Source organism: Morone saxatilis, unplaced genomic scaffold (genome assembly GCF_004916995.1).
Source record: "Morone saxatilis isolate NCDOM2014 unplaced genomic scaffold, NCSU_SB_2.0 Contig24, whole genome shotgun sequence".
Classification (NCBI taxonomy): Eukaryota; Metazoa; Chordata; class Actinopteri; family Moronidae; genus Morone; species Morone saxatilis.
This window is the reverse complement of record NW_023339807.1, coordinates 26,174,890-26,186,881: the sequence shown is the minus strand read 5'-3', so window position 1 is coordinate 26,186,881 and position 11,992 is coordinate 26,174,890. Positions and strand designations below refer to the sequence as shown.

General features: G+C 38.7%; 2 protein-coding genes across 2 annotated transcripts in view; both read right to left on the bottom strand.

Annotated features, from left to right (window-relative positions):
- LOC118336549 (copine-4-like) overlaps positions 1 to 7,794 on the bottom strand; it is a 32,593-nt gene extending 24,799 nt beyond the window's left edge. Inside the window, exon 1 of the mRNA XM_035673217.1 lies at positions 7,608 to 7,794. Coding sequence (XP_035529110.1) covers positions 7,608 to 7,778 — 171 coding nt within the window. The 5' untranslated portion in view covers positions 7,779 to 7,794. The remainder of the gene's footprint in view (positions 1 to 7,607) is intronic.
- LOC118336472 overlaps positions 1 to 11,992 on the bottom strand; it is a 744,338-nt gene that overhangs the window by 471,298 nt on the left and 261,048 nt on the right. The gene's annotated exons all lie outside the window — the stretch shown is intronic.

The following is an 11,992-nucleotide window of genomic DNA, read 5'->3' as shown; positions in this document are numbered from 1 at the left end:
TTATAAATGAGACCCCTGGGCTGTTTGGACAGCTGGTGTTAATGTGTGGAGCTACTCTGTAACTGCTCTGACTTGAGTTTTAGTATAACTGTTGGTTAATTAAACACTAGTTTGCCAAATTCACCAAACTTCCAAACTTCTCTGTGATTTAGTTATCAAACATGACAGTCGGGTTAAAACCCAGAAAGATCTCTCGGAAATATTTCTTTACATGTACATGATGATTTCATTTTACAACGTTACCCAAATGTGTTTCGAATTGTCCAATGAAATTCATCCCACCCTTGAGGACCTTCTTTATCGGGACCATGAGGACGTCGTTGTTTTGTGCCCGTCGGCTCCGTGACGAACGCCCTCTCAGGAGTCATTACAGCAGCTGCTAATTCCAGCCGAGCGATCTCACTGGTCGAACAGGGTTTCCATCCCGACTAACGAGGCTGTAAAAAGATCAGAATCTGTTCCCGGCTGAGGAGCGAGCTAACGGGGGGGGCGAGCTAACGCCCCCCCCCGCTAATTTGGGCCTGTTTATTTTATTTTTTTTATTCCCCCCGGAGCCTGTGTGTGCCGTTGTCACTGTGGCAACCATAATAATCCAGTGAAGAAGACCCTCGGGGGCGATGGTGGCACACTGTGGCAGATGCCAACAGCCATAAAGCATTTCTGTCAGAAAGACTGAGGCTGGGTCTTTCTTTCTCTCCCATTTATCTTTATTTTTCAGTCTTTTATTCTTTCTTTTCCCTTTCTTTTTTGGATTTTTTTGTTTTTTGTTTTCCTCCTCCTATCCATGTCTCCCTTGTTTTCAGTGTCTCTTCCCTCTTTCCTACCTCCTTCTCTCTGTCTCCTCCTTTTCCTTCACCTCACCCCTCCTCTCCATCCGTGCACTACCTAAAAGAACATTATCAAGTTGCATTTTTCTAAAAACAAGTAAAATAATCTACCAGTTGGATCATTTCAACCTGTTTCCAAAACAAATGTTCATGAATTTGCCAGAATTTAGTTAAATTTTTCTTCAATCTAGTTAAGCGATCTCCCTGAGTGACTTAGTCTTCATTCATTCTTTGAAAGTTCCTGAAACAAGTTGATTTGTTTTAGAATCTAAATAATGTTGCTGCACCGTCAAAATTATTTCACTTGTTTTAGGATAATTACAGAGAAATGTGTTTTTCCTCACTTCTCTCAGTCAATATCCTCCCCTACCTTTCCTCTCTCTCTCCATCCCTTCCTTCATTTTTACCTCCCTCTCCCCCATTCTTCTCCTGTTCCTCCCTGCCTCGCTCTCCACCATCTCCCTCTGTATCAGTCAGTAGAGGCTGAGTAGTCGCTGTGTCACGCGTTAGTTTTGATTTATGTTCCATCTTTGATATTGAAAATAACTGGAATGGTGTCCTTGAACGGAGTGGAAAGCCCAGGCAGGAGGAGGAGGAGGCGGTAGAAGAGGAAGGAGGAGGTAGAGGGGAGGGGGGCAGGAGGAGGAGGAGTTTAAGGAGGTGGATTTGGAGAGGGAAGTAGAACAAATAAACTGGAGGACCATATACTCTCTCTCCTCTCTCTGTCACGTCATGCATTAATTTTAGTCCCAGACGCTTGCCGTCAAATTACATCTAATAGCTGATAATTACACAGAATGGACCTTAATTACCTGTAATGTACCCCCCAAAATCTTAATTCCCCTCCACCACCCGCCACGTAAATAAACGCCACATCTAATTTGCTTGTTTTGGAGACCACACAGTGAACAGTGATGGATATGAGAGGCCTTTGAATCGGCTCAAGGTAATTTGATTCTGCAGGAGCCCGCTGTATTTTTAATGATCTAAACTCAGCCAGGCGTAAGCTATTTTTTTTTTTTGTTTTTCAGAGAAAACAGAAGTGTCACGTTTGATAAAGCTACAACATCATCATATCATCGTTGTCACATCAGAATGATGTGGTTTGAATATATAAAGAAGATCAGAGCAGACGTTGAAAATCTTGTTTTCGCTGACCTCCATTGGTTTAACTTCTCACCTTGCTGCTGTGATGTACAGGTGTACTGTGGGACCCTGTGACATCACTGTTGGGTGTGGTTACAGATGAAACAAACCCACTGCTGGCCACACCCCTAAATGATGCTAGGTGTCAATTTCAGCCTGCTGTCAAGTTACTCTTTAAGTACAAGCAATCATCAGCAGCGTGTACTAGCATGTACCTCATACAGAATTCCCCTTATACACTATACAGTAAATTATATCACTGATGCGTTGAAGCTGCAGTAGGTCAGTAGGCAGTAGTTGTTTTAAGCTAATTTGTCCGTGAGTAAGTGAGTCATAGTAGCCAATCAGTGCGCATCCCACCAAGTTTAAACTGTCTGACAGTCCGCAGCAGTGCAGGAAAGTCCTCTCTTAGCTCCTGCAGTTTGCGGTAATGTCTTCCAGGAAAAGTCCAGAGTGGCGGCACTTCAACCTCTTTCTATTAAAACAAGAAGGCACACAGCTTTTTTGTTGTTGCTACACTTCCCTTTCTCCCACCTACGCACACACTCAGACCGAGACACACACACGCTAACACTCGTAGATCTGAACAAAAACACACACTCAATCGTCGCCATCATCTGCCTCTCTCTCCTGCTGAGTGTGTGTGTGTTTGTGCCGTAGCACTGAAAGAATTTTTTGTGAAGTTGTTTTTTAAATCATATTTGATTTCATGCATAATTAGCTCGGCCATCAGCAGCCGCCGGGCCGCACGCTGGGTGTTTACACACACACGCACACACACATGCACACACGCACAAACACAAAAACACAGATCCAGTACAGGCCAGGTCAGGAAGGGTAGACACATATTATAAAAGAAATCACAAAATTTTTACCTCTAGCAACTAAAGTATGCTGCTTACCTGTGTGTGTGTGTGTGTGTGTGTGTGTCCTTGCGTGCACGTGTGAGGAGCCTGCAGGCAGCTTCCAATTTGCCGATAGAGTGAGACAGAGGAAGAAAAAGAGAGCAAGAGGAGTCTTCTTTGCTTTGCTGGAGACTCACTTGCAGTCGGATTAAAAACTTAATTATGTTTTAAAATGATATTTTAATTAAATATGGAGGGAAGCAGAAATGGATTGGCACCAAAATAATTAATCAAACATCAAAAAAAAAAAAAAAAAACACTGAGCGGCGTCTTTCTGCTTCGGCCAGCAGAAAATAAAGTCAGCGGGCATGTTAGCTCGGCTGAACATTCATTTAATGCTCCCTCTCTGTGTTTTCTTTTCTCCTCTCTGCCCTACACACAACACCAAATGATTCCCATTCCCACAATGCATTTGTGATGATGACTACATGTAATTAATTATCAGCTTGCTTATTAATGATTCTTTGGGATCTCCTACATGTAGTTTCTAACATCAGGATACTTGCTAATGACACATTTACATCCATATAATGTTCAACTGAAGTGACAGTAAACACAAGTGGCAGGTTCTACTTCAGCTAGATACCTAAAGCATTAATTGATAGACATTTTATCACCTTATAAAGTTGTATTGGCTAATTTGTTAGAAATCACTTGCAATATTATCATTCATTTAGAGTCCTGTTGGGTTCCGATATTTACTGCTCTTTTTCCTCCCGTTTGGTCTCCACCAACTCCTGAGAAAAATATCTGTCTCTTTAGATGCTAAATGTTCCACTTTCTTCGTCAGCTAGTTTCTAACTGTGTGTGTCTGCTGTTTGGGGCTGAGCGGGCAGTAAAAGACAGTAAAAGTGCTGTAAAACCAAAACTAGGAGCTAAAAGACACTAAAAAGCTGAGAGTTGGTGAGAATCTGCTGATATTAAAAGATCAGTGTTTCCCCCGAGGAAGAGGAGGAGAACCTCTTTGATGTGACAATATCTCACAGCAGCTAATGAGGAGGCGGATGAGGTTTTATTGTGGCATCCTCATTCAGAGGTGGTGATTGCTGTGTTTCCTCTGATGAGCGGACAGACTGTTAACACAGATATCAACTGTTTACTCGTTTATTCCTCAGGGCAAATCTTTTCTAATTTGGTCCTAATTTGCATGAAGAAAGAGAGATAATGATGTGAAAAAACGAAACACTTGTATTAAAATGCAGGCTCTTTTTTAACTGAGAAAAAGGTCTGAAACCTTCAACTTCCTCCTTTCCTGTACTTAGATATGCTATGCTAGGCTAATCTATGTTAATAAAACAACTTGTTTTACAAATTGTCAAAAGATAATATACATCTTAAATTGAAAACACTGTTTAACTAGCAAGCTATTCCACATCAATCCCTAGCAAGTTCATTCTGTTTTTAGCTGTTAAATTTGTGTTTGTAATTTGTGTGAACTTTTCCTAAATTGCAGCCATTAAAGGGACTGATTGTTTCCCCTGTGGCTGCTCTTTAACCACTGCAGAAGAAGAAGTGTTTAGCAGTGTATTGGCAGTGTGTTAACCACCATCATGATTCAATCAGAGCAGGTTGGAGGACACTCGCTGGGCGTTTGGACTCGTTTCCTCCTGAAGGCTTCAGATCTTTGAAACAAACAGACGCCAGCAGAGAATTATGTCACTTTGCTCCTTCATCAGCTGTCATGCCGATAATGAACCTGAGCAGCTTCCAGACAGTTCATCTCCAGATGGCTGATAATAACAGAGAGAGCGGAGGGAGGAAGAGGGGAAAGCCTGAGGATCAGCTGTGTTTTCACTCGTATTATTGCTGTCGGTGAAGTAAACAGATGATGTGTGAGAGGATAAAGGCTCGATTTAACATTGGAAATAATTATCTGACTGAATTTGAATTTTAAAAAGGAAAATTCAGATTTTTATCTTGGATTTCTCCTTAAATTAAAGTCAAACTGCAGTTTTTATGTCTGCAGTGAGTCTTTCTACCTCTTCTTCACTACACTGTAAAACTATTACTTTATTTCACTTTTTTCTGTATTTTTTAAAAACATGGAAATATTAATACAATTACAGAAATAGCCTGTGAATTTACATGTCTCATGTAAAATAATGTGTCATAATGTGATTCGAGAAAATGTCCTTTTTTCACATTAAAAGAAGTACATTTGTAAATCTATATTTTTTTCCCCAGATATTAACTGTTTATTTAATAGATTAAACTGTTCAAATTGTATAATTTTTAAAATTCAGATTAAAATTAAAGCTGCATGCAGCGATAATCGGGTCCTTGCACTTGGAGTGTCTGGGTGCGCTGCGGCCGCGTCATGCGCCAGTGTGATTTTAACTCAATATTAAACACAGAGCTTGATCGCTCCTCTACCTCATCATCGCATAAACCATCCCACTCCTCATCTTGTGGACTGACGGATATTTGGAGGCACGACAACAATTTTCTGATCTATAACTCACTTACGCCCAGAGCATTAGAATCCGTCACATCACATATTTTAAAAAAAGAAATGGGCATTCTTTCTACAAACCAACAACACCCTTGACACAACCACAAGCACTCTCTGGGAGAAGTAGTCCTAAGAGGTAAAATAATAGCATATTTCACAAACAAAATACCTAATAGAATTTTATAAACAATTCTGGTCATCTCTTGCACTCTTATTTTACAATATGATCCCAGAAATTCTCTTTAGTTTCAAAATTCCCTACCATATGAAGACTGCCTTAATTACACTACATACTGCTCCAACTACCACCCTTTAGGTTTAATAAACACCTATGTAAAAATGACTTGCAAAGCTTTGGCAATAAGACTGGAATATGTATTTTCATCACTTATAGACCCAGGTCAGACTGGGTTTTATCAAAGGGAGACATTCCTCAGAAAACAGATAATGCAACATAATTCATCTATATAAAACCAGAACAGACACAAAGATTAAAAAGCCTGCCATAATTCTAACTTTAGATGCCGAAAAGGCGTTTGACAGGGTAAGGTGGCCCTTTCTCTTCACCTCCTTAAACCACTTTGGCTTCAGCCCCTACTTCTCTAGTTGGATTAAAATTCTATATAACTCAGAAAAGCGCTTTTTAAATAAAATGTATTATCATTATTATTATTATAATACACCCTCAGCATCTGTAGAAACCAATCAACAGAGGCACTAGACAAGGATGCCCATAGAACCACTCGCATCAGTCCTAAAACAGAATGACAGCATTTTAGGGATTAAAACCAAATCACACCACCATTACATCAGCCTATTTGCCGATGAAATCTTGTTATATATAACAAATCTCTCAACCTCTCTCAGTCAGTCCACAATCTGATTGATAACTTCAGCAAGGTTTCTGGTTAGACACATTTAAACAAAACTTTACCCCGTTACTACACAGCATCAGAGAAGACCTGGTTAGATGGAACAATCTCCCACTCTCTTTAATTGGCCATATTTTCAGTGTGAAAATGAAAATTCTACCAAAAACAATTTTATTTATTATATTATATATTATTTTAATAATTATTTGCCATGACTCCTCTTAATCCTCCCCTGGGCTTGTTCTCCTCTCTAAATTCAGCAATTTTACTGTAGAGGCAAAAGGCCCAGGATCAAATTAACCACACTCTAAAAACCGAAACAATATGGTGGACTCGATGTACCAAATTTTTACCACTACTTCCTCTTCAGCATATTCGACACTGGACAAATAATCTCAATTCTGCTTGGCTCAATAATGAACAGTCCATCTGTAAGGATCTCCCCATTCAGCATATTGCATTTATAGACAAATCAATCAAGACTCATAACTACTTCAAATTTGACACTTAAATGGTAAATGGCCTTTCTACTCCTCCGACCACTCAAAGCACTTTTACACTACATGCCACATTCGCCCTTTCACACACATTCACACACTGATGACACAGCAGGGAGCAATTTGGGGTTCAGTATCTTCCGATTAGTGGACGACCCGCTCTACCTCGGAGCCACAGCCGACAAATGAATGAACTCTCTATTGCTGCAAATGCACGGACCTCAGCCAAATGATCTTGTTGTTGAGTCCCCAAAGCTGTCACGGCTGACATACAATGGTTTGAGATGGTGAATCCACTGAGTTTCCACAAGGAACACCCGTGAGCCAATGAGTGTTTTTTCCACGGCTGCGGGGTTGAGCGAAAAAAATTCTCAGTTTGTAATGGGTGCTTGACTTTACACAAGACTTTATAGTTCAAACCAACTTTGTCATCTTACAGTGTAAGTAAGTAGTAGACACCACACATCACAAACAATATGAAAGAAGTCACTATAATACACAAAATGACATTTGTGCTTGCAGCAAATACTGGTACATGATATATAAACACATTGAATAATAAGAGAAACCAGTATTAAGATGTCTTTCTTCTGGATTTACCTCATTAGGGCAGGAATAAATTGAGAGTAAGTGTGCTCAGTTTCTCATCTATGTGTTGATAATTGAACTAAGATCATTCTAGCTTGATCTCCAGGGGGAGCCACTTCTTGCATTGTAATGTTTTGTACTAACAACTTGACCACTAGAGGGAATCTGCGGATATGACTCCAGGAGGCTTTTTTGTACGTCTGAACATGATCTGATGTGCACCACTTTTGATACTCATAGGTTAAACATGCCGTTGAGGCTGCTCGATAGGAGCGCTGTCGAGCCATGTTTCCATCAGTGCAGTTGCCATGGCGACCTACCTCCATCCACTGTCCGTGGGACTGCATCTTGAGGATGACGCAGGGGTCAGGTTTGGAAAGAGCGTCTCGGTCCGAGATCCCTTTGCAGGTGAGCATCAGCTCCACCTTGGTGAGGCAGGGACTGCTGAACAACCCCAGAGAGTTGGCCGCTGACTCGTAGATGTCACTCATTGTGGGGGGGCGGGACAGGAAGTCTGCAGAGGTCAGAGGTCAAAGAACAATGAGTCTGTCAGTCATTTACGGTGGGATTATTGCAGCCTAAAATGTCTGATTTCACGACATCTTTTGGAAAAAAAGGGCTTTTTTTACTACTGTCTAAAAAAGCGAAACCCTGTTAACTTAAATGAAGTATTTAAAATGTGTTTATTGTTTAACTGATGATGAAGTTGTGTTATAATCAAACGTATTTCTCTTCAAAATGGCTGCTTTACCTGTTCAAGAACATGTGAGGTGATACAGAAACAGCAGTAATGTTCAGGAACTTTCATTTATTTATGCAGAAATGTGCTCTTCTGACTGTGAACTGTGTCGACATGGTTATAAGTGGATCCCCAGAAATAAAGTTTGGGAAACTCTGTGTTACAGGATATTATAGATCCAAGATCAAACTGACAGAAAAATGCAATTACAATCCATCTGGTACTGCAGACATCGGCATGGAGTCCAGTTTCTGATGCTCGGAGGCTGTAAAAACAATCTGTACGTTTATTTTACAGATTTCTGTATTTCTGATTCCATGGAAATATTAATACAGTTACAGAAATAGCCTGTGGATTTACATGTCTAATGTTAAATAATGTGAAAAATCTATAAATCGTAAAATTACTGCTTATTTAAAAATAATTTCCTTTTTTTAACATAAAACCATCAAAATACATTTAGCAAATCTATAATTCTTTCACTTTACTGTTTATTTAATAGATTAGTTAAATAGACTGTTAAATTCAAGTTAATGCTGTTAATACATTTCTAAAATTAGTGACAATTAACAGTAAAAATAAATGTGTCCTGTAATGGATGTATGGATTTGTTTGTTAATTGACCGAAAGGTTTTCACAACAAAACCGTTGAATAAATGTTGTTTCTCAGTGTATAAGCATTGGCAAACTGTCAAAATATAGTTTTTATCAGTGATGTTTTATAGATATTTTTACAAATCAGTTATTTTCTGTTCTTTTACTCTTTTAGTGCTCCAGCTGCTGGATTATTACAGTTTTTTCAGTTTTTTACAGTGTAACCTTGGACAGACCTCAGTCTGATAGAGGATCAGTGAGTCCAAACAACCCCACTGCCCCTCATTGTCTGAGGCAGGGTGACTCGTCATAATGTCCTGCTGAAGGAGGGATGAATGTGAGGTTCAATAAAACCCTTTGCAGCCTCTCTGACAGATTATATCTGATTTACATTTTATAATTGCACAGAAATGTTTCCTGTCCGTATCAGAATGGATGCAACCAACAGCCAAACGATGAACGAGTGTTAATTCAATTAGAATAACAGATTATTTCGACCCAGTGTCACTTCATTCATTACATCCTTTTATTGCATGCAACATCTGATTATGTTCGGAATAATTACCACATTATGTTCTTAACTATGTTCATTTGATTCTTTCATTCTGGGTTTATCTCATTTATACACACACACGTCTCACATTGTCCATAATGGCCGACCAGCCAAACGGCCAAATACGAATGAATATTCGCCTCGTGTCACTCACTTCACACTCTGAGAACATTAAACACCATGAAGAATACCTGAAAATACCTCAAAATGACCTCCTGTCACTGTTGGACAGAAACTGGAGGACAGGAGACTCGTATAAGACAGATGAGATAAAAACAGTTAAACATTGGTTTTAAATTAAAGATCTCAGTGTTTTTTCCATTTTTCTCATTTAGGATGTAAAACGTACATTTTCGAAGATAATTTGCTCCACAGCAGCTGAAACTTGACGTTTTCTTCTTGAGCTACAAACATTTCAGTGACTGAGCTCAGATTTGATCCTGATCACACAGCAGCAGATAACCTCCTACACCCTCACAGGAACCCATTTCTGCTGGCTCAGGAAGAAGCCCTCGTACCTCCCCCTCCACCACCACCAATCACTTCATCGCCTCCCTCCATTATCCCATCAGCAGCACTCCAGCTCATCTGATTAACCCCCGGCAGAGCGAGGCTGCGGCATCCGGCTCCCGCTGACCGGCCATCAGTAATGTTCTCCAGAGCAGGAAGTTACAGATATCGGCCAGTAAAGATATCCTCCGCACCACCGGCTCCGATTACACGAGATGTAAAGAGGAAGAAGTCTATAAACGGACCTCAGTTCAGTTCTTTAACTGTGGAAGGTTAGATATCACCGGAAGGTCACGAATACAGCGGATCTCTGCTCAAAGGCAATAAAAGTACAAAACTGCTCGCAACATATAGAGTTCATACTGGTGAGATCAATATCATTGATTACCTTCCACTTGTACTAAAATCTTTTCTCAGAGTGTTTAGAGGCTGAGACTGAACGCATGAGCTAAAATAAACTCAATTTATCCATAATTTACCAAATTATCTGTAAATGTATTTTACAGATTGTTTCTGTATTTTAAAATAGATAAAATATTAATAAAATAACAAAAAATATTCTGTGAATTTACACCAAAGCTCTGTAACTGTAAATAATCATAAAATTACTGCTTAAAATGACTTACATAAAAAGATTAAAATACATTTGCAAATCTATACAAATATTATATATAATATATTTACTGTTTATTTAATAGATTAAACCTTAAAATTCAAGTTTGTGACAATTAGCAGTAAAAAGTATTAGTTGTGTAACTTTAATGGATTAGTTATTAAATTCATACATATCTTTGTATAATTATGGAAGTTGTAATAAATGTTGTTGGTATCAGTGTATAAGCATTGGTAAACTGTCCAAATACAGTCTTTTATTGTGTAAACAGCAATAATTTACTGTAATTTACAGATAATGACTTTTTATTACATTCATAAACAACATTCCATTAAAATAATACAATCCAATAGACCAGCACTCTGCTGTAAATGTAAGTGATTAATGATTATAGTTCACCTGTATTTATAGGTAATTGTTTTACACTGTAAATATCTTTAATCATACATTAAAAAGACAAAAAAATCCACAAGATTTTATAAAAGCCAAAAAATATTTTAATCATGTAAAATTAATGTATTTCTACGAGTGAAACAATAATCAGCTAAAATAAACTCAGTTTATCTGTAATTTACCATTCACAGAGAGAGCACTTCGTTTGTCCATTCATTTTATTTGAAAAACACTTTATTTTGAAAACCCTTAATTAACTCATTGTAAATGATTTCTTTGTATATTTACACGAAGTTATTGGCAGCGAGTTGCTGTATTTTGATTTACAATAAACTACTGTACCTGTACTGTAATCCAGTTTACAGTATATAAAACTGTATCACTATAAAACAGTATTTTACTGTATTTTTACTAGTATTTTGTAATTTGGCCTATTTGTGCTATATTTTATTTATACTGTAGTGTAATATATACAGTTATATTAATATTGATATATTACTGCTAATTGAAATAACTATAATATATTTTTATTTTATTATTTATTACTAATAAAAGCACTGAGAATGTTCAGACACTGAGAGTTTGAACACGAATGGTTTCCGACAGTAACTCCTTACTCTGGGAACGGCAGAACTTTAATAAATTAAAGTTACAAGACAAACTACTCTTCTGTTGTCAGCGTGAGTTCACATGAACTTAGATAACCGAGTTACAGTCGACTCTCCGCAGTAATCTGATGGTTTAAACCTGGTTTCTTATCTCAGCGTGTCCTCGTAGAAAGGTCAGACAAACGGGAGAGAGCAGACAGCTCAGGTCTGAATCTGATTATATGTTCAGATCCTCATTAAATACACTTTACTGTTTTTCCTGCAGTGATGAGCTCATTTTGGTCCTTTAAACTTAGCTATCGTCCCTGTGTGTTGTACAACTGATAGAGGGTGTCTACCTGCCAGCAACGTGAATGAAATGTTGAGTTTTATGTTAGAAATGTACAGTATGCAAGTCAGACACTTCCCTGTGCTCATCAAACCGTTGCACGACTTCATTTCCTTCAGATCCAACTGGGGAAGCCTGGACCAGTGACTATGACCGAACGGAGAACTTATAGAAAATAGGACCCGAATGTGAGACAGGCAGAGGCAGGATGTAAGTATGGAGAACCAGAAGTACAATAATGATAAGCAAACAGATCCAAATGCAAAAAACAGGCATTAATCCACAAAAAACGGAGTTCGACACACTCGTGGAACAAAGACGAACTGCAGCAGTGAGACACAGCCAGGGCGCAGTGAGACAGGGCGCA